A 23071-nucleotide genomic window follows, 5' to 3' on the forward strand; every position below is an offset into this window, starting at 1 on the left:
ATGTAGATATGCTGGACAAAGGGATGATTCACGTTCCAGGCGGGATGGCTCGAGATTTCTTCACACTATTCAGAACAGCATGCAATAAAATTTATGAATTGTTTATTTCTGGAGTTTTCCATTTAATATTGTCAGACAGTGGTTGACTGCAGGTAACTGAAACCACAGATAACGGGGGGCTATCCATTTACATGCTGAGGAGAGTGTTTTCATGTAAGCCCAGAAAACTCTAGCTGTAATAAATATACCTTGTGTTTAAGATTAGCTTCTTTTACTATCTTTTCTTTTAGACTCTGGGTATTTCCTACTAATGACTTTAATCCAGAAAAGTGTCTTTTTATAACCACTTAAATGCCACATTTTGGTGTTTTAGAAAGAGACTCGCAGTAAGGACTCAATGGTAGGCTGGTCTGATGTGTCAGAATATTTAAATATGTTAAAATAAGTTTAATTTCCATTTTATTCCTGACAAATCTGAGGTTTTGATTTGATACATCTTGACCATAATTTGGAGAAGGGTAAGACGTTCCTAAAGGTAAATGTAGTGCTATTTTAGAAGTTGCATTTTTAAAATATTTGTAACCAATTTCCTCTTTACACAGTCTATTTTCTTTCTGTCACTCAGACTTTGTAATTTTGTTTCTTTTGCAACAGGAATTATGTTTGTTCTTCCTCTTAGATTGCATGTACATTTGCTCCATAAATGTACAAAGAAAGCTTTCGGCCTCTTTTTTAGTGTTGCAATAGAAGAGTAAGCTTCTTGATAACAGGCACCATCTTGACTTATGCTGGAGGCAACTACTGCTTAGTAACTACTGCATTAGTAGGACTAATGTCCAGTTGCTTTTCAGAGTCTTTTTTTGAAATAACGGTTTAAAAATCTCTTACAGTCTGGTTGTCACCAAACGTTTATTAAGCCTCTGTGATGTTCAGGCCTCCATATTCCGTGCCTTCTCCTATATGCTGGTCATCGGGCTGTCTGCCTTACGAAAGATACAGGGACCTGTAAGATGCTCCTTAGCCCTAAGATGCTTCCAGTTAGGTTGGAATTTATTTCCAACAGCAAATAAATTGGATTTTTTTAGCTAGATAGTAGATCTTATCTAGACTTATTGGTTCCAGAGGACCAAATCCTTACTAATTGTTCTGTTCTTACAGTAATGTTAATTCTAAGTATTTAAAAATCAACCTGCTGATTTATGTAGCTTCTCCGCACTCCTTAAGTATGGGAAGTGCTTAGTGACTTGCTTCCAAAGAGTGCAGTGTGAAAGGGAGGGGAGAGGAGCCTGGCAAACTCCCTCAGCCAGGGGATCAAGGTTCACGTCAGTGGTGATGTCACGTTGATGTGGTATGAACTGCTGGTGTGATCGTGCAGGGATGGCCCTTCACCTAACTGGTAACCTTCCCCAGGACCTGTAACGCCAGGCCAACCATGAGAAAAACATCACACGAACCCAAATTGAGGGACATGCTATGAAATAACTGACAGTACTCGTCAGAACTCGAAATCATCAAAAGCAAGGATAAATCTGAGAAATTGTCATAGTCCAAAAGAGGCTAAGGAGATAAGATGACAGAATGTGGTGTGGTATCCTGAGTTGGTGTGCTCTTGGAACAAGAAAAGGGCCCTAGGGTAAAATTAATGAAATCCGAATGAAGAATGGGGCTTAGTTACTAGTAATGCACCGATATTAGTTCATTAGTTGTGACAAATGTACCACCATACTGATGTAGCATGTTCACAGTGGAAGAAACTGAGTGCTGGATGTAAGGCAACACTGTATTGTCTTTGCACCTTTTCTGTAAATCTGAAATTATTCTAAAATGTTTAAATTCTAAGTGTTAAGTATAACATGTTCCAAATATATGTTAAATATAACAATATTCTAAACGTTAAAAAAAAGAAGAAGAAGAAGAAAGCCTTAATCGTGAAGCAGAAATTGCTTTGGGAGATGCAAGGAGGTCCTAGCCAGCACAAAAAGATGAGAAAAAGAAAGAAATGATAGAACGTTTGGTGGGGAGTCAATCTGCCTGTCCCCGGAGCTCTGATGGCGGAGGGGGCATTCACTGGCTCAGTTTAGCAGCTTCTGAGATGGTATGAATTGCCATCAAGAATTGTGGTCGCAAGAAAGACTGGAAAATGGCCACTGTTTTTGTGGCCCAGCTATAAAGCAAAAAGGAAACTGTAAATGATATAAAATCATTTGTTTTAATAGTACAGAGAGTATTAGGAAAGATTTTTAAAAGAACTCACGCATTTCTAATTTTCATTATGTTAATTGATAAAATTTCAAACACTTTTCCTTATGTATTGGAAGATTTTTTTTAATAGTGTATAGAAGCTAGCACAAAGGAAAAGCTTGGGGGTTAGATATAGAAGTCTTCTACAGAGTTCCTGAAGGTAACTTGCTTCTCTGTCTAAAAATATAGCCTGTATTCTGCTGGTAGTGAAAGACAGTTATCACCGAAATGAATAATTCATTGAAACAGAATTTTTATTGGGGCTTAGAAAATTCAAACATTTAGATTTATGTGGTATATTTTCCCCCTGATGTACATCAAAACTTGAATCTCTTGTCCAGTCCGAAGCTTCTCCTCTCTTTCCCTCCCCTCAACAACACGTCTAGCACAGGCTTGACTCAAATTTGAAACCTACATTCGTGGACCTTTTTGCTATTTTTCCTCCTTGTTTTTCAACTTTTCACCCACTCAATATGCTGCTGAAGAGAAGGGTTTGGTAAGGGGACAGGGTCTTTTCTTACTAGTATTACAGAGTTTTAAAATATGAACTTGACTAGTAGATTTTCAGGTAAGGAGCACATACAGTACGTTTCAGACCAGCCGGATGAGGACAGGTGATCTGACTGGCAGATAGAGTGATGTAGAAGGAAGGCACAGCGATTCAGGAAGAGTTCAGGTTTAAATCTTGATTCTGATACTTTTACGTAAAAGGTTCAGTTTTTTGTCTTAAGTGCAGTTGTGAGGATTTGTTTTAATATGCATATTTAAAGGCTTGGCTCCCCATGTCTATCACAGTTAGATTTTCAGGCCTCAGTAAGTAAACAGAAGCCCTGTTTGCAAAGAGGCAGGATTTTTTTTTTTGTAGCTTTGACAGTTTGTTGCAGCTTAAAGTATTATGAGGATTGAAAATCCAGCGGTGTGAAGACTAATAAGATTACTCACCAAACAGTTTTATTGAAAGACCTGCTAGGGATCCTGCTTTAAGTGTCCTCTTTCCCCTCTCAGGTAGCTGACCCATTTCATGTAGGTGGGGGCAATAGGTACGTGTTGGAATTGTGAGGAAAATGCATGTTCATAATAGAAAATTTAGGAAAACAAAAATATAAAGAAAATTAAAAATCAGGCAGTAATATTAGCTAGTTAATACTTTCATGTATATCCTTTCATTTTGTAACAAAAAAAGCTCTTTTTTGAAATAAGTAATACATGTTCGTTATTTTCAAAAACTCGAACACAGAAAAGCAAAAAAAATTTTAATTCCCATAACCCCTCCTCTACTCAGTAAATAGCATTGTCCCTGTTTCTTCTCACATGAATTTGTATTTTTTTACCAAAATAGGATCATATTATTTAAATCATCTTTGTAATGTTCTTTTTTATTCAGTGTACTATCAGTATCAATAAATTGTCATCTATAACACAATTTTTAATGAATGGTATCCTGTTGTAGGGATATCCCAAAACTTACTTAACCAGTCCCTGATAGAGCTTATTAAGTTTCCTTAAAAGAAAAATCCTGTTCGTGATAAGCGATCCTATCACTGCATATTTGGACAGATGACTGCTTATTTATTGAAATTACATTTTCAGAGGATCCACTTGTGCTGTTTTATCCCTTATCTTCCAGCAACTTTCTGGGCTTTGTTCCTGCAAATATTACTTCTTTTTTCTGTGTCTTCAGACTTTTTCCTTCTACTTGCTCCTTCCTTTCTCCTACAATGCTTGAATCATTTTCCATTCCTGAAAATCTTTCCCTGGCTCTGCCTCTCCCTCCAGCTGCCGCCCACTTGTTAGCCCTTCCGTTTATACCCATTCTTCCCATACTGGCTGTCAGTACTTTTTAAACTTCCGTTCATTCCTCGGTCTCCAGTGTCTGCCCCACCCCAGCTATAGGGTCATCAATCCCAAAGTATTTGATTCCTTAATTTCAGTGACCCATTTCAAAGTCTGGACCACTCATGGGCTTTTGACTCTTGACCGTTCTCCACAGCATTCTCCAAGTGACGCCATTTTCTCCTCTGTTGACTGCTTTCTGTCTCCTTCGCTGGTTCTTCTTCCATGTCTTCTTTACATATTGGTCTGTCTCAAGATTCCGTTGTGAAACCTCTGATGCTCCCCAGGCAGATTCCGGTGCTGACAGTGCTCACCCACATGTTAACTCCCAGGTGTTTGTCTGTAGCCCTTGCCTCTCTCCTGAGCTGTCCATATTGGTAAACAGTTTCCACTTTAGATATGCCTTGGACAGCTTACTTTTTAGAGAAAGTTAATATAAGGAATTCCTCCTCCTTTGTTCGTACCCCACCCAGTGGCATTTCGTTTAGTCCTTCAGTGCTTTGACTTCCCCAGCATCCAGATGAGTCCAAGTCCTCTCCATTCTTCTTGTCGAATCTAGCCCCTCATTCCCATCCGCACTGCCTTAGTTCAGGCCCTCATGTCATGCCAAGATTATTCAGTAGCTTTCCAGTTAGGTCCATGCTCTGCCCTGCTGCCAGAGTTCTTTTTAAAACACGTGATATTGTCCCTCCTTTACCTTAAAACTTTCAGTGATTCCTCATTGCGCACAGAATATAATAGAATTTCCTTGCATGACGCTTGCAGCCATTTGGAATCTGGCCAGTAGTTCCTTCTCTCCAGAATGCCTTGCCCTGCCTGTTCACCTGATGAACACCCTTTAAGACCAAGTTTACCATCTCGGCTGCAGTTTACAGCAGTGACTGCCTCCGCTGCATTCCCACAACTGGTTTTACTGGCCTGTATTTCGTTTTTTTTTTTTTAAAGGAAGATTAGCCCTGAGCCAGCTACTGCCGATCTTGCTCTTTTTGCTGAGGAAGACCGGCCCTGAGCTAACAGCCATGCCTGTCTTCCTCTACTTCATACGTGGGACGCCTGCCACAGTATGGCGTGCCAAGCAGTGCTGTGCCGCACCTGGGATCCGAACCGGGGAACCCCAAGCCACGGAGAAGCGGAACGTGGGCACTTAGCCGCTGCGCCACCGGGCCGGCCCCTGGCCTGTATTTCTTTTTCAGTTACCGGTGGGCACAGCTGTCATCTCTGTATTAGCAGTGCAAATACAGTGCCTGGAACTAGTTAATAGCTAATCAAACTAGATAGTGTTTGATTTAATTAAAGGCATTTGAGAATTAAGGTTGCCATTCTCGAGTTCAGTTGCCTATAACATAAATACAGCCTGTGAATGTAGTGTGGTTTTGTGAGTTAGAAGACTTCACGCAATATTGTTGCAAAACTCTTATTGGTTGTCTGTGTTCTGTACCAGAATAGTTGCTGTGCATAAAAATTTACGATGTTGGGAAACAACTTGGGGAAACTTTAGAAGGTTTTGTTTTTCATGTGCTGTTTTTATTAACTTTTTTCCATTTTTACTGGAAAGATAATTTATATTCTTGGTTTATTTGATTGATTTTTTTTTTTTTTTGAAAGGACCAAGGGCTGTAGTGAAAAGCAAATCACCCTCCCACCCCAGACCTCAAAGTCCCTTTTGTTGCCACATAACAAGTAGGGGCACACTGTATGCACTTCTGCACTTTGCTTTTTAAATTTAATCCACATATATAGCTGTACCTCGTTCTTTTTCATAGCAGCAAGTATTCCATTCTTTGGATATAACTAATTAGTCTTCTGGTGATGGTCATTTAGATTTTTCCTATTATTTATAACTAGTGTTCTTATGAATATCCTCATACACATGTCTTTGTCCCTATATGCAAATAGATTCTGTAGGTTAATTCCTAGAAGTATAATTGCAGAGTTAAAGAATATGTACAGGGGATGGTGGGGAAGGTATGTGCGTTTAAAATTTTGATACATGTTGCCAAATTTACAAGAGTATAATTTTAGGAAATGGAAGATTTATCATGTAGTCCTATTTTCCCAGGATTAATTGTGATTTTTTTTTTTAAGTATTCAGGGTCAACTTTGCATATTTGCCAACTGTCTGTTTAAATGCTCATATTAGTGACTAACTCCTCAAAATGCAGTTGAAAATGGTTAAAAGCAAATATCCATTAGTTCTCAGCTACCTGTTTTTCTTCCCACACAGTTGCAGGGGAGCATCATCTTCCTTGAGGTTATATTTGTTTAAAAATACTAGGGGTTTCTCTTTTCTTCCTTTGAAGGTGAGAATATTTGACCAAAAAAACTGAATTGATTAACTTTTAGAAATGCATCTTGAAAATGAAATAAGGTTTTTCTGCCAGGTGAGTGAAAACAGTAATTGGAAATACAGATTGGGGTTTTCCCCTCTTGCTTAAACCCAATGAAATTGTGATGGTTGGCCAAAAAAGAAAAAAAAAGGAACGTTAAAATTCCTATGTGAGGTTGTCAGTTTCTCACGCTGTATATTTTCTTTCAGATTCCTTTGTTTCTTCCTCTTCCTCTCAGCCTGTATCTCTATTTTCGACCTCACAAGGCAAGTCTGTCATTTTTTTGTGCATTAATAAAAGAAAAATGTTGAGAAAGAGGCTGTAACTGGGGGCATGAGGCACAAGTTTTCTATTGGCCCCAAATCCCTTAAAATAAAAGTCACTTACAAGCCAGTTCTTTACATTTAGCAGTTTTCAGTGGCTTTCCTGTAGAAGTTAAATAAAATGAACCCTAAAGGTGGATCTTTAACATAGCATACACTTTAGGCATAGTTTTGAGTATTTCTTAAAAATTAAAACTCACCCATGGAATTTGGAGCAGATAGATTTGTGGCTCAGAGACAACCCGCCCCTAGAATGCATTTAACTTATTGATTTGCAGTTATGTACTGGTGTGGAGAGGTAGGAGATCTGGAAAAACAGTATGAAATTGTGCTTCCACTAAGCTACTGATAACACCCACCTAGCTAGAGGACTTTAGTGCGAATTTGCATGAGATTTATCCCAGAAGCGAGGCTAGTTCCAAATTGCCTAGGAACGTTGATCAAATCAGTTGACTTTTAGGCAAGCAAGGTTTGTTTTCCTAGAGATTAAACTGGCTTTTTGTTTTCATCTGAGGAAGGGAATCAGAGTGTGATGGCTATACATTTGGGGGGTAGCGCTGCCAAGAATCTGCAGGAGAGCACTGTGTGCTTCGTTGATTTGCACTAATAATAGGCGCTGTGTCATTTGTGCTGTTGTACTCGACCTCAAATATAGGTCACTGGAAAACCCTCATTTTAAAAAAGGTAATTAAACTCACTAGGTAGGTCGGAGAAGCCCTGTGCAAGCAGTTTATTGTCCCAGCTGGAATTCTCTAGGTGGGAAGTCTGGATGCTGGTTTGTTAGGAAGACTTTGACCTTATAAGAATACAAATATAATGGAATAAAATGAACTTAGTAAAATTTTTGCTGGCTTTAATCTTCTTCTTAGGAAACTTGGTAGATAATTTGTTGCTTCTAAGTGATAATTTGTTGTTTTTAATTCAAACTCATAACGTTGGAGACCCCAACCCCTTTATAATGTACCTCATTGTGTGAATTTGGGTATCTCTTCAAATCATGACCTTTGAAATTAACTTGTTTTCATTAGAAGATATTTTGTGAATGTTAGAAAGTAACTCAAATACACAAAGTTGATTCTTGACAACTGGAACCCAACCAGATTTATATATTTTTTAAAAAAGTATTTTATTGGGGTCATACTGACTTACAACATTCTGTACATTTCAGGTGTATGTCACGGTATCTTCAGTTTCTGTATAGCCTGCATCGTGTTCACCACCAACAGTCCAGTTTTTATCCGTCACCATACAAATGTGCCCCTTTACCGCATTGCCCTCCCCCACCCCCATCTCCTCTGCCAACCAGATTTATATTTTTAAGGGTTTTTTCCCCACATGAGAAATTTAATAATTTAGGCAAGTAAGTATTACATTTATTCTACTCTGGATGATAAACCGGTAAAAATATCATAGTGTAAATAGAACAAATAATTTTTTATCATAAATATTTCAGATCTTTTAAAATACATTCTTTGTAGTTATAACTTCCAAGCACTTTTTTCATACAGAAAGGGGATAATTGATATCCTAAATAGTGTAACATTGCAACCCAAGCCTAATATAACTAATGAGTGGAATGTTGAGAAGATAACTGTCATAGCTTAAAGGATTATTTTAATCCCTGTTAGGAAAAATTAGACATACACTCAAGTAGAGTGGAGGTAAATAAAAAAAGAATTTTCTAATTAAAAACTAATGTTGCAGTAGGCTTTAGTTTCACAGTGAGTATGAAGGTTTGTAAAAGAAAATAGATTTGTCGTTCTTCCTTTTTGCTTATAAAGAGTTATTTTGACCAGTGCCCATTCAGGATAGTGTTATTGTTAAGACGGTATTGTAAAGAGGCAGTTTAAAACATCATAACCCTATAGGTGTTTCAATCTAGCCTCTATTACCAGCGTTTTCTCCTGCAAAAAAAAAACACATAATGGAAGAGTAACCCACTTGGCTCCCCACATCCTTGGCAGATCTAGAGACCAGCCTGTTCGGCTTTTGAAGGAACCCCTCGGCAAGTGATTAGGTGTGTTCTAGGGTAGCCAACGCTGGTAACTTGTAGTCTGCCTTGCTAAAAATAAGAGAAGAGGAAGTTGTTGATGTACTTGGTTAGCTGGATAAAAACCTCTGGGGAGAGAAGCCGGGACCAGTCTGGGCCAACGCAGGCCTTTCAGACCGACTGCTGCCCCAGCTGGCACCTGGGGTCCGTCACAGCACTAATCCAGCTGACTGCTGGTCTGGGCGCCCACACTCCTTAGGCGTTTAGCCTTGGGGAGCTGTGCTTTGCTTTTACAGATGTAACCATACTGAGGCATATGTAGCAATAATTAAATAGGATATTTTCATATTTAAGAATGGCATTTTTAATCCTGAAATATATACGTATCATTACTGGGCTTCAGGGAGATGCATGTAGCAAAAAGTCTCATTAATTTGGACTGAGTAAAGAAAAGGCAGTTAAATTTTTCAAAAGGAAACTATGCAGTATTTATTAAATGGTACTACTTTGAAGTATACTGCTACTCAAGCTAGCAGGTTGAGCTTTTTGAAAGCTAATGAATAGATTCGTGATGAAAATGCCAATGGCATAATCAGTTCCTTCTTAAATGAGTTGTACTCCTGAGTAGGTCCTTTGTAATCTTACTGATTCCTTTTTTCTCATTTAACAGAGTTAAATTTCAGTCTAAGCCCTGAGCATTTCAAAATGGGGGAGTAAATTTTAATGACATTTTCCTATAATGTAATATAAAGATATTAACAGGTATAGATGTAGTATGTAGCTGGTTTTTCTTGAGCTTTTATTTTATGATGCTCAGTACTTTATGTAAATCATCTCATTTAATCCTCACAGCCAGTTGTACTGAAAAGCTACCAGCTCTTTTACCAGTTGAGGAAACGGAGGTTTTAAAATGATGAAATGACTTGTTCAAGGTCACACAGTGAGTCAGACCTAGAACTCCAAGTCCATGCTCAAAACTACTACCTACCTATGGTAAAGATGACAAAGTATGTTAGTTGGGTATTAGAGTTTACAGATATTTTTAGAGATGTCATTTTGGGATTCATGTTAAAATTATGAGAGCAGAAGAGGCAGAGATTACTATTTTAGCCATATTATTGCTATTGCTGATGAAATTTAGTATCACCTGGGGGATGTGCTCCCGCCATCACACACAAAATCAGACTGAAATTTGGTTTCTATTTTTCATAAGAGTAGAGGCTGGAAAATACTGCAATTTTCTTTAGAAAACATTGGAAGGAAAGTAAGTGAAAATAAGATTGGAAAGGGGATCCATGCACCGTGCGGAATTGGAAGCACGTTTGCAGTAATGAACACTTGCATTCGATCTGAGCAATGCAGTAGGCATCTGGAATAGGAAGTTAAACACTGAACTTTGGGGCAAACATTGAGGAGAAAAATTTTGCCAGTTACAGCCTTTTTTTTTAACAAAAGCAAAACATTTTTCTTTGTACAAAAGAGCCTTTTTGTTCAGGATCTAGCGTGGCTGCAGAGTGTCTGCTGGCTAACTTCCTATTTTGATGCTGTGGCTGAAAGTTGCTGACTGTTTCGCACGATAATTTGTCTTTCCTTCTTGTTCTGTGAACATGAGAAAATTCAAGTGTAGGAAAACCTATACCTGAATATTTCAAGCCTGCCTTGTGTGAATATGCATATTATGTACGTGGAAAAGTAACTTCGTGGCTACTGCAGGCTGGCATCACTTCTTTACTGATGTGTATGGTTTTTCCATGTTACAGGTATCCTTTTTAGTTAAAAGTAATGAATTTCCTAAGTGAAGAGGGGAAAGTAACCATATTAATTTTAAGCTATTCACTCTGTTAGAACTCTGATAGAGGATATAAAATTTATTATTGTTGACTTGTTTCTAGATCACATTATGTTTTGAGTAATTAAATTATAAACACTTGAATAAAAAAGTTCTAAATTTACTCTTTCTGAAAGACAGTTTGGGGAACAAGAAGCCAAGTAAAGAGAAGGTATTTTGAAGGATAGAGTGAATAGTGTATGAAGGGTTTCTTTTCAGTTTGAATGTATTTACTTGATGCGAACACAGTATTCATTTGGAAGTTGTTTTTTCATCTGTCATTTTTGTCCCCACCTTGCTCTGTGAGATAAAATACCCTCTGGGCATAGAGGAGAGAAAAGTCTCAATTCCCACTCCACATTCTCTAGTCAAATGGAGCTTTTGCCAATCAAAGTTTTGAGTTAATCTATTTTAAAATTAGTGTGTAGGTGGCGGGCCCTGTGGCCAAATGGTTAGGTGTGTGCGCTCCGCTTCAGCAGCCCAGGGTTTCGCTGGTTTGGATCCTGGGCACCGACCCAGCACCGCTCATCAGGTCATGCTGATGCTGTGGCTGAAAGTTGCTGACTGTTTCGCACGATAATTTGTCTTTCCTTCTTGTTCTGTGAACATGAGAAAATTCAAGTGTAGGAAAACCTATACAGCAGAGCCAAAAGGACCTACAACTAGAATACACAACTGTGTACTGGGCGCTTTGGGGAGAAGAAGAAAAGATGATTGGCAAGAAATGTTAGCTCAGGTGCCAATCTTTGATTAAAAAAATAAAAAATTAGTGTGTGGAAGTACTTAAGGCAGGCACGTAGGCCCACTCCTGCCCCACGCCCTACCCCGCTGTGAGTTGTGCTCCTGGACGGAGACGGTCTGAGCTGGGGTGAGAGTGGAGAGTGTCAGTCTCATCTCCTGTGGGCGCTTGCAGGACTAGAGTTCGGAAGTACGGCTTGGCTTTTCTACCCTTCTAAAACAAATAACATGCGGTAAAGCTGTGGTTCTCAAGCCAGGTTCATTACCTGGGAAACTTGTGATGCAGATTTCTGAGCTCCGTCCTCCTCAGGAAATTCTGAGTCAGAAAGTCAGAGATAAAGCCCATAAAGTGCTAGTAGCTGCTTCCAAGTTTGAAAGAGACTAAACGACGGTGCCAAAGGCTGCATTCCTGCGAGGTGGTTAAATTGTTCAGCTGGTTGTACATTGACCTAAAATATACTTTGACCTTGATGGTGAAGAGCGTTTGCTGAGACAGTGTTCAGGGAAAGTTCGTTCTTCTCTCTTTCAACTTTGGCTTCGAAATTTTTTATGTAGTGGACTCTCTTAAATGTCTTTATCCACGTAGAACCTAGCACAGTTCTTGGAATGTCATAGGCGTTTGGTTTGTACCAACTGATTCAGAAGTTGCATTTCCCAAAATTTTGAAATAGATAAAACTCTTTAAATTCCTTTTATGTGTGAATGTTGGGGGGGGGGCAGTGTGTCTAAAATTCTGAATGAGGATTTTCTGTGCCGCGTACCAGGTGATGGTGGTTATGACTGGACAGTGTGCCTTTTTTCCCTCCTCTAACAAAAAGGCATATGTTCTGGAGCTTCTGTGCCGGGAGAGTTTTGTTTTTGTTTTTTGTTTTTGTTTTTTTTTTGAGAATGTGGTGTTTGGGGACATATATTGAGGATTTGCTAAGTGCCAGGTACTTTCTAAGCAGTCCTCAAGGTAGGTGCTTCAGTATCCCCATTTTTTTAGATGAGATTAAGCAATTTGCCAAGGCCACATGATTAGTAAGTGTGATAAAAGGATTTTGCATCTTTTAATAGGAATTTTTGTTTGGGGAGTGGTCTAGAAATTTAGAATATGACTGCCCACTTAGTTTCCTAGTCTTATTTCAGATAATATACTTAAATGGAGACTTCTAAGTATTTAGAGTTTGAGAAGATTATAGGTAAGCAAGGAGCTCAGTAGTGGATAAATTTGGGAACATTCTCATGATCACTGTGGGTTATGACATTTTTCCCCTCTTACCATATGTTGACTCCCTTTTAACAGATTTATTAGATGTATAACTCTTGTTAATAATGAGAGTAATACCATATTTTTAAGGGATTAGAATTCCTGAAAATGAATATTCACATTAAATCCCAATACAGCAAATAACTAATCTAGAAAATATTCATAATGAGATTTTTTGAGTAATGTTGAAAGTCTTTTGTAGTGCGTCTGAAGGGCTGGATCTTTTGAAAAAGGAAAGGTAGTGGACATTTACTGAGATGTAAGATAATCCAGTTATTCCATGAGGCAGTTTTACTGTGTATAGTATTTTATTTTATTTTATTTTTTCCTTTTGAGGAAGATTAGCCCTGAGCTAACTGCTGCCAATCCTCCTCTTTTTGCTGAGGAAGACTGGCCCTGAGCTAACATTCGTGCCCATCTTTCTCTACTTTATATGTGGGACGCCTGCCACAGCATGGCTTGCCAAGCAGTGTCATGTCTGCACCTGGGATCCAAACCGGCAAACCCCGGGTTGCCGAGAAACCGCTGCGCCACTGGGCCGGCCCCTGTGTATAGTATTTTCAAAGGTAACTACCTTCAGATTTCCATTGGACAACACCAATGACTATTAAGTGCCATACTGACTACCTGGAAGAGTCTTCACTTACGGAATCTGTTCTAAAAGGTGTACTAGATTCTGCTCTTTGTTCTGGTTAATATTTTCACGCCTCTATAAACTCTTCCAGCCCAATTTTTTCCATTGACTTGGTACAAGTCAGTTCTATCCAAGTTTGTTAGGGTTTCAACTAGCCAAAGAAACTTCTTTTCATTTGCTGAGATTCTAAACAAGATGATTTAAAATTAAACCACAGATGAGGATGCTACCTTACTTTGCTCCGAGTGGGGAAGCTTGATTGACAGTCCTGAGAGCTAGCACCTGCATCTCACCATCACTGAGTAAGGAATGCAGCATCGCACCCTACCTCCGAAGCTCGCCACCCCAAATGTTAAGTCACACAATTACTATTAGGGAACATGGTTAAAGTTCTTTTTGTACAGTTCTGTCGCATTAAAGGATCTTTAGTAAAGTGTTTGAAGTTTGTCGGGCAGTCACGGCATTCAGAACATGACTTGCTGGTGTTCTGAGAAGAGGGTTTCTAACCTAATCTTCCAGCTCTATCTCAGTTATTATATACGTAACTCAGGGCTTGGGGAGTACTAAGAGTTCACGGAAGATAGGAGAGAAACAAGGCTTGGAAAACGGACACGTGTGTGTCCTGACAAGGCGGAGAACGTTCCTCCCATGCTTTTCCCCCGGTAATGTGTGCATTGCGTGATAGCATTCGTTGGGGTTACTTTCTTTTTCATTTCCTCAAGCCCACCACCTCATCGTCATCATTTTACTTACTGATTCTGCCTCTTGTCTGTCTCCCCCTCTGTATTGTACGCTCCACAAGGGCAAGGATTTTTTCTGTTTCGTTCACTGCTTTTAACCTGATTTCTAAAACTGTCTTACACGTAATTGGCACTCAGTAAATTTCTGCTGAATGGTTGCTAGTTCATTTTGTCCGCTTGTGTGTGTGAGCTGACGAGTCTGGCTCGTCTGAGATCTCAATCTCTAGAGGCGTGTGAACGGTGTTCCCTGTGAGGTGGAGTCAGTTTTGCTCCCCTCCAGGTTCCATTCCTGTTGGAAGGGAAGGGTTCCCAGTCAGTTCTCCCTTAATCCAGATTCAGTCCATTGCGTGTTTCCTGATAGAAACAGTAACCAGAAAGTTGATTAACAATACATAGCTCAGAGTGTGGAATATTTCTGATTTAGATGTAGCCTATACTTCTTTAAATTTCAGGTTTTTGAACCTTTTAAGCTACAGTGCTCAGTTTCATTTCCATTATATCCTTAATCCAGGCTTGCTGAATGTCCATACTATGTGATAGTAGATGGGAAACCATGTTTGCTACGTTAGAACTAGGTATGAATTACGGCTTATTTCACCTGTTGTCTGTCCCACTAGTACAGTTGGTACCATCAAACTTTACCTGTTTTCCCTCAATTTACAAAGACTTTTTCCCCACTGCCCAGATTACAGTTACACTATTCTAAAGGTCAAATCCTATTAGATCAAATTTCAGTGATGTGTTGAAATAGAGGAACGTTATCTGGCATTTGGAATCATTTTTATGGTGGAATTTTACTTATTGCAGTAAGATATTTCTTTCCGTCTTTAAAAAATGATTTTGAATAAGGTCGTAATTTTGATTTTGTCTAATTATTATTCAGCTTCTCACATGAGAAAGAACATAAACCAAATAAAGGTGATCCCAAAGGTTTTTTCTCTTTCACGTCTTCCCAGTTACTCATTCACACCCAAGGCGTTGCTGTCCTGAGCTCACTCGGGTCTCGCCTGACCGAGCTGAGTCTTTGACTCATTCATCTGGAACCGTTTATTTAAGTCCTGGCTTGTTCCAGCTCCAGAGATACAACAGTGTGCGAGGAAGACAGTGCCTGCCCTTGGGGCAGTTGTTTTTGTTTTTTTGTGAGGAAGATTGGCCCTGAGCCAACATCTGTTGCCAATCTTCCTCTGTTTTATGTGGGACGCCACCACAGCATGACTGGATGAGCTGTGCTAGGTCCCTGCCTGGGATCCAAACCTACGAACCCTGGACCACCAAAGCAGAACATGAGAACTTAACTAGTATGCCACTGGCCAGTCCCTCGAGACAGCTGTTTTGATCTTTTTCCACAGTAAAAACTTGCTGGATTGGAAAATTGGAAAACAATGTGGTAAATCAATGGTCCTGTGGTATTAATAACTGATAAGACAATATATTACTGTTAGAGGGATATTTTCTGTTTTAAAAGGATTTCTAGAGTTAACCCTTCTTAACCAAAGAAACCAATTTGCATGGTTCACTTTTGGTTAATTTAGAGCACGCCAGCCTTTTTAGTACCCTTTAGTTTAAAACATTGAGGTCTTCTGTCCCTGGGACCGATCGTCACTGTGAACAGAATAGAATAATTCAAGCCTGATTTTTAGGCTCAGGAGGGGTCTGCTGTATCTCCTGAAAATCGGAAAGAACTCTGGTCGCTACGTTTTTTCCTTCTCAGATTGCAGACCATCCCAGTGGGTTTGTAGTAGTGCTGTGTGTGGAATAGTCAGCTTCTAGAGGAGCGTGGCGGTGCTCCATGACATCAAGCTCCTTGTTCTGTCTGGATGACGTTGTTTCTGTTGAATAGCTCTACCGAAAAACAAGGGGAGAACCTTCCCCGGGTTTCCCAGTCTCATTACCCTTCTTTATGCTTTACCTTTACAGTGGAGAAAGTAGACTGAAAAGTATTTGTCATGACAGTTTTTTGTCATTTGCAATTTGTAGCATGATGCAAAAGGCTTTTCTGTTTCAGCATTGGCAATTTTATGCATGTCTTACGGGATAACTTTTGATCCTTGTTTTGTTACATGTTTATGTGTATGTGTATATATACATCCTGTGTGTATATATATGATTTCAAAAATAAAAAGCATGCTGCTTGGCTGCCTAGCTAATGTGTAATTGTACCTGGTAAACAATTGTTCTTCTTTCAAATTCTAACCATAGAGGGATTGAGCTCTCTTTGCTCTGATGAGCCACCTTCAGAAATTATGACTTCCTCCTTTTTGTCATCTTCTGAAATACGTAACACTGACCTTACAATACTACATGGAGAAAAAAGCAAAGAGTTAGGCAGCCAGCCCATTTTAGCCCAAGAAGGAAAAGACCACTTGGCTCTTCTAGATGTGAAAAAGATGGACAAGCCTCAGGGGGCCAGTGAAGACACAGCGGGCGCCCCAGTTTCTGTTGCAGGAGTTCACTGTAACCGTCCTTCCGTTCCAGCCAGTTTCCCACAGCACCTTGCTTTTCTCTCAAAGGAAGCTGGTCAAGTGGAACAGCAAAGAAATAGAGATCAAGAGTCCAAGAACCCAAATGAGGTAGCAAGTAGGGACGATAACACTGCCCTAGGTGCTGAAGACAAGTTCATTTTGCTGACAGCCCAGAAAACACCCACCAAGCCGTCGAAGGCAGAAGACGTTTGTACAGATTCTTCGTCCCCATCTGAAGTTTCAGGAGGTGGTGTTATTGAGCAGGATTCTCCTGAATCACCATTTGAAGTAATTATTGACAAAGCAGCATTTGACAAAGAGTTTAAAGACGCGTATAAGGAGAGCACTAATGATTTTGGTAGCTGGGCGATGCACACTAATGGCGAATCATCAGCAGAAATTTCAGAGTCGCATGACGGAGTATTTCCACTGCGAAATGAAGAGGCAGGGCGGTGCCCAACCTCTGCATTGCTCACTCGACAGTTTTCACACACAACTGCAGCATTGCAAGAGGTGTCTAGATGTGTGAATGATATGCATAACTTCACCAATGAAATATTGACTTGGGATTTGGTTCCCCAAGTGAAACAGCAGAGTGAAAAATCTGACTGCGTCACGAAAACTATAGGACTTGACATGAGTGAATATGATTCAGAGATTCCAGTTGTAAATCTTAAAACTAACGCTCATCAGAAAATTCCTGTACGTTCTATTAATGGGAGCACTCGCATCACCAAATCAACGAGTGATTGGACAGAAGCGTCTCTCCCACAAGAAAGTGCCTTCACTGAAAGACCTGCACCAGACTGTCTTGATTCCACTAAGGAGGTCAGTACCAAAGGTGTAGGAGGCAGTGTGCAGAAACAAGGTGGCACACTTTCAGAGCCAGCTGGGTCCCCACTTGAGAAATGCGTCTCTTTGGGTCCTGGAGCAGACACCGTGACGGTGGTTTTACCTGATGGCCACGTGAAAGGTGAGATGAACTGGCAGAGCTCTGTGTTGGGAGAATTGACAGAGGCTGATAGTTCTGGTGAGTCTGATGACACAGTAATAGAGGACATCACAGCAGATATTTTATTTGAAGGTAACAAAATTCAGGCTGAAAAACCCGTTCCCGTTCCAAGTGCTGTTGTAAAAACAGATGAAAGAGAAGTCAACAAGATTCTCAGTTGTAACAGGGGAAGCAAGACATCTGAGAACTTGGAAGGGTCAGTCACTGACTCTGAGCCACGGCCGGTTCAGCCTGATGTTCTTGAGGGGAGCCCAGCTGGTGGTGAGGCGGCGTGTGCACACGTGCCTGATGTGAGTGTCCTGTCGGAACAGGTGAAGCAGCCAGGTAGTGTGAGGGAAGTTTCTCCTGTAAGGCCTGTGACAAGTGAGAGGCCAAAACGTCCTTCAGCATCTCCAGATGTTTGTAATGAGACAGAATTCTCACTAAATGTGACAACGTCTGCCTGTTTGGGGTCATTCCATGAAAAAAGTGTTAAAGATACAGATGATTCCTCCCCAGAGGACCTGGTAGCAGCCTTTACAGAAACCAGAGAGAGAGGAATAGTAGATGAAGGTGAAGCTTGTGCAGCAACCTCAGAGAAGACTGCGGGCTTCAAACCATCTCTTCCGGGAGAAGTCTTGCATGAAGGTGAGTCAGGTGGTTCTGAAATTAAAGACGTAAAAGGCAAATACACTGAACAAAGCAGAGAAGCAAATGGAAGTGAGCTTCTGGATGTTTTCCCTACCCGACGGACTCCAGCAGCATCTCTTGACTTGGAACAGGAACAGCTCACAATCAGAGCCCTTAAAGAACTGAGTGAAAGGCAGGAGAAGTGCGCTTCTGCACAGGATGAAGTGGAATCACCTTCTGAAGAAATACTCAAGGAGACTTTAACATTTGCTCCAGAATCTTCTTGGCCACAGCAATCGTATGATGTCCTAGAACACACAGATGTCAAGACTGGATCTGATCTTGGGATTTCCAGAAAGCCCACTGTTCTCAAAGAGACTGCTAGGGTAGATGTTCTTTCCAGCCTTAGCAAGACTGAACCAGTGAACAAGCATGTCCTAGCAAGACTTCTGACAGACTTCTCAGGTAACCGTTTACATTGGACATACTGCATGCCATTGATTACTCATCAGAGTGCCATTTTTCTTAGCCTCTGACTTACGTCACCAAGGTTATAGCTAGAATAAAAACACACTGTATAATGAGGAAAAGTGGTTTGTTTCTTTTAATGGTTGCTTGATTTGGTTTTCTTATACAAATATTTCCCAAAGCAGTAGACCACTTGTTAAAATCAATTTTCTCCTTAAAATGATTTTTTAAAGGTTTTGTTTTTTCCTTTTTCTCCCCAAAGCCCCTTGCTACACAGTTGTGTATTTTTAGTTGTGGCATGTGGGATGCTGCCTCAGCATGGCCTGATGAGCAGTGCCATGTCCGCGCCCAGGATTCGAACTGGTGAAACCCTGGGCTTCCCAAGCGAAGCGCACGAACTTAACCACTCGGCCCTGGGGCTAGCCCCCAAAATGAATTTTTTTATGCTCCAGTTTTTCCAAGGTTCTCCTTTCCTTACAAGGTGACCTTAGGGTGATTGTTGCTTTTCAGAATATCGCGTTAGGCTCTTATTTATTTACAAAGCTTATTTTAAAAGCTCCATAACAGGAGCTCTGCTTAGCACTTGGGTATGTTGCTGCTGTGGGCCTCGTGAAATCTATTTAGCAATCAAAGATAAAGGAATTCCTGCTGGGAAAGACGGTAAATGAAACTTTTAACTAATTTAGTCTTATACCGCAGAGATTTTATGCTCTGAAAGTAGGTAACCAGTTTTGTAGAACTGTTTGGTGAGTCATACTTAAGAGAACTCCTGCTTTCTTCTCCTTTGGACCTTATTTGATTTTCTTCAGGCCAAAACTTATTACGTGGTATTAAAAGCCCTTCCCTTTGTCTTCCGTTATTTGATTGCTTTCCTAGCAGTGGCCTTCAGTCAAATTACTTCCAATACTGTCTGTTCTGGGGTCTTGGAAAGTGTAAGAAAACAGGCTATTTAAAGCTCTTCAAAAGGGTCCCCCAACCTCGAATACCCAGTTCTGCACTTCCTGTGTGGTTAGTGCAGTGTTAGGTGCCACGGAGGGATCTCTGGTTTGCCAGACTTTTTTGACAATAGATCCTTTCTTTTAATTGAATTCATAATAGTTTACATCGATGTGAGACTTCAGTTGTACAGTATTTCTTGTCTGTCACCACGTAAGTGCTCCCCTTCACTCTCTGTGTCCATCCCCCACCCCTTCCCCTGGTAACCACTGAGCTGTTCTCTTTGTCCATGTGTTTGTTCAATTCCACATATGAGCGAAATCGTCTGGTGTTTGTCTTTCTCAGTCTGGCTTATTTTGCTTAACATGATTCCCCTCCAGGTCCTTCCATGTTGTTGCAAATGGGATGAATTTGTCTTTTTTTCTGGCTGAGTAGCAGTCCATTGTATATATACACCACATCTTCTTTATCCAATCATCGGTCGATGGGCGCTTGGATTGCTTACATGTCTTGGCTATTGTGAATAGTGCTGCAATGAACGTAGGGATGTATATGTTACTTTAGATTGTTGATTTCAAGTTGTTGGGGTAGATACCCAGTACTGGGATAGCTGGGTCATATAGTAGTTCTATTTTTAGTTTTTTGAGGAGACAGTAGATCCCCTTTTTTAAGTGGAATCGCACAGAAAGTTACAATGTTTAAAACAAAAATCAGATTTTTGTTAGGGTAAACTTACAAGTGTGATTATAGTTTACTTTTTTTCTATAAAGGTTTTATTATTCACGGACTGGGGAGGGGTCTCTGTCCTTAGCCACCGTCCTCTCCTGGTGGCAGCCAGAACGCTGCTCAGCTCCTCCCATCGGGGGCGCCTTTCATGAGGAACAAAGCCACACACCTCTTGGGTCTCATCCGGCGCTGACCTGCTGTGCCTGGTGAGATGCCCATGCCAGCAGCTGTGCCTCGGCTTGGTGGCATCTTGCTTACCTGTGGCCCTTGCTGAGGCCCCCTCGGCCGCGGGGTACCACGGAGCCACGGCTGCTGCGGCAGAAGGGCACGGTTTACTTTTTATAAAGCCATTTCCTTACTGAAGACCATGGGCAGATGACTTCATCTTCCTATATTTTAATCCTTAAAATAGAGATAATAATTATGCTTACCTTATTATAACGTGAGGATTAAACGTGAAAATGCAGGTAATGGAGTACACAGTAAGTACTCATTCAGCACCAAGTACAGGACATGGCATAGAGTAGGTACTGGATAATTATTTGTTAATTCCTTAATGGTTAATTAAGTGAATGAATTGTTAATAGTTATCAGTGAAAACATTGAGACTTTTTTATAAACAAAAGTTTTAATGGCATTTAAAGATAGCTGTTAATACTGTAGTAATTGAAGACTATTGATCTTAGATTAAGGAGTACTAAATTCTGATTGTTGCTTTATTGTGTCTTGAAGTGTGACCTTGAACAAGTAGGTTACGTCACCTTTTAGGGCCTCGGTTTCCTTGTGTGTAGAGTGAGGATGTTGATGTAGATGGTCTTCAGCATCATTTCAGTGATGTGATCCTATGACTCTGGCATATCCTGGGTTTCTCCGTGAGTTGTTGTCGTAATTCTTACAGGTAGTTCCTTTGAGTGATAGGCAGACAGGAATTAGGCTCCAAGAGCGCCACTGTCTAATTCTGGCAAATTCCTGCTTTGGTGTGACCTTGGACAACTAGCCTAGCTGGTTCAGCGTCTTCCTTTGTTAATGTGGTGGTAATTGCTTTGCCCTGCTTTGTAGTGTTGTAGTAAATAAAGTACAGTGTTAATACTAATTATTAGTAATTCTCAGCTGAGTTATTTAATCTAGTGTGAGAGATGACAAGGGCTATGGAAGTTAGGATATTTGTTAATGACCAAATTCTTTGGTTAGTAGATATTTTTAGATGATAATATTAAAGAAGTCTGGTATAGTTAGACCAAGAAGCTGAAAGGTCTTTGCAGGTTTCCAAATTGAAAACCTTTTTAAATTGTCTTACTTTATGAGTAAATCTTTTAAAATATAAACTACTTTAGTAAAATACATCAGTCTCTAGTTTGAAGTAGTATATCTGAATGGTCATCTTTTCTCAAGGAAAACCAGTTGTGTGGTTAGTTCTGCCTAAAGTTGTTGGGGAAAATAGACCAAAGAAACAATGGAAAAAATGTATGGTCTTTTTCTTTTGCTATTTTATGGTATGTTGTATACAACATGCTGTCTGTATATGTATGTTGATTGTATAGTGAAGCCTAGATGATATTATAGTTAGTTGCTCAGTAATTATGGTCTGATCTGTGGTATGACTAATCTTCTGGAAAAAAATTAGATCCCTGTCTCATATACCTAATTAGGTGGAGATAATTTCTTGAATTTTGGTATCCAGCTTGGCAAAAATGCAAGGAAATAGGCGGGTATAGAGTTTGGTGATAGGTTCGTATGTTGTGACAACTATTCTGGAAGGCAGTTTGGCAATGTGTAACAAAGACCTAGAATTGAGCGATTTGTTTCTGGGAATTTATGGTAAGGGCAAAAAAATTGACGTGCAAAAACAACTACAAGGTGTTCTTTGTCGGCCTGTCTGCGATAGAGCAGATACCTCGGTGTCGTTAACAGTTAGACATGGTCCGCTATGTTCTGACATGTCCATGCAGTCGAATGTTACGTAGCCTTCCAAGTTGTTAGAGGTTTTTATTTTAAGAAGTGGAGAAATATAGAAAAGTTCAAAAAGACATATACTCGTATTTCTGTATATAGCATTAACTTCTATTAATTATTAACATTAGTGGTCATATTTGCTTCCAAACTAAAGGACCCTTTGACTACCGCCTGACCACTTGCTTCTCCCCTTGCCCAGACGTGACCGCCATCATGCACCTGATAGATCCTTCCAGTTTATTTTAAATGTGTGCATATGTAGTATTGTTTTGTGTTTTTAAAACTTTGTTAATAGTATCCTGTTTGTTATGTAACTTGTTTCAACATTAGGTTTTTTGACTCCTTTCATGTTGAAAAATATAGAATTTACTCATTTTAACAGGTATGTTGTAGTCCATTTTATTGCTATGTTATTATTTCCCTTTTGATTACCATTTGGGTTATTTTCCATTTTTTACTGTTATGGACAGCGCCGAAGTTGACATCCTTATACTTCTCTGTTTTTATACATATACAGATATCTCCAGGATCAGTGTGCCACTGCTTATCAATCTCACTTTAGGTATGCGCGTGATTTTTCTGGTAACTGTCAATTTGCTGTCAAAGTTGGACTTTCTACTGTTATGTGAAAATGTAGGTATTTTATTAATAAGAACTACGTTACTGAACACCTACCAGAGTTTTTGTTATATGATGAATGCTTAGAGTAGGGAAAAAAAGTTAGAAAACAAGGTGTTCAGAATAATCCCCATTTTAGTATTAGTAAAAGTGAATCTGTAGGGCCTGCCCGGTGGCACAGTGGTTAAGTGCGCACGTTCCACTTCTCCGTGGCCCAGCGTTTGCCAGTTCGGATCCCGGGTGTGGACATGGCACTGCTTGCCACGCCATGCTGTGGCAGGCATCCCACATATAAAGTAGAGGAAGATGGGCATGATGTTAGCTCAGAGCCAGTCTTCCTCAGCAAAAAGAGGAGGGAGGATTGGTGGCAGATGTTAGCTCAGG

At 40.1% G+C, this 23071-nt stretch overlaps 1 protein-coding gene across 3 annotated transcripts in view; it reads left to right on the forward strand.

The window, feature by feature from the left end:
• The window catches only part of RTN3 (reticulon 3), a 62676-nt gene that overhangs the window by 9861 nt on the left and 29744 nt on the right, over nt 1-23071 (forward strand). The window contains exons 2-3 of one of the 3 annotated variants that reach the window (XM_070564153.1): nt 6611-6667; nt 16103-18451. The exons of 1 other annotated variant lie outside the window; for it this stretch is intronic. In XM_070564153.1, coding sequence (XP_070420254.1) covers nt 6611-6667; nt 16103-18451 — 2406 coding nt within the window. The remainder of the gene's footprint in view (nt 1-6610; nt 6668-16102; nt 18452-23071) is intronic. One more of the 3 variants, XM_070564154.1, reaches the window with a different exon arrangement.

The sequence above is a fragment of the Equus przewalskii genome, chromosome 11 (assembly GCF_037783145.1).
Source record: "Equus przewalskii isolate Varuska chromosome 11, EquPr2, whole genome shotgun sequence".
Lineage (NCBI taxonomy): Eukaryota > Metazoa > Chordata > Mammalia > Perissodactyla > Equidae > Equus > Equus przewalskii.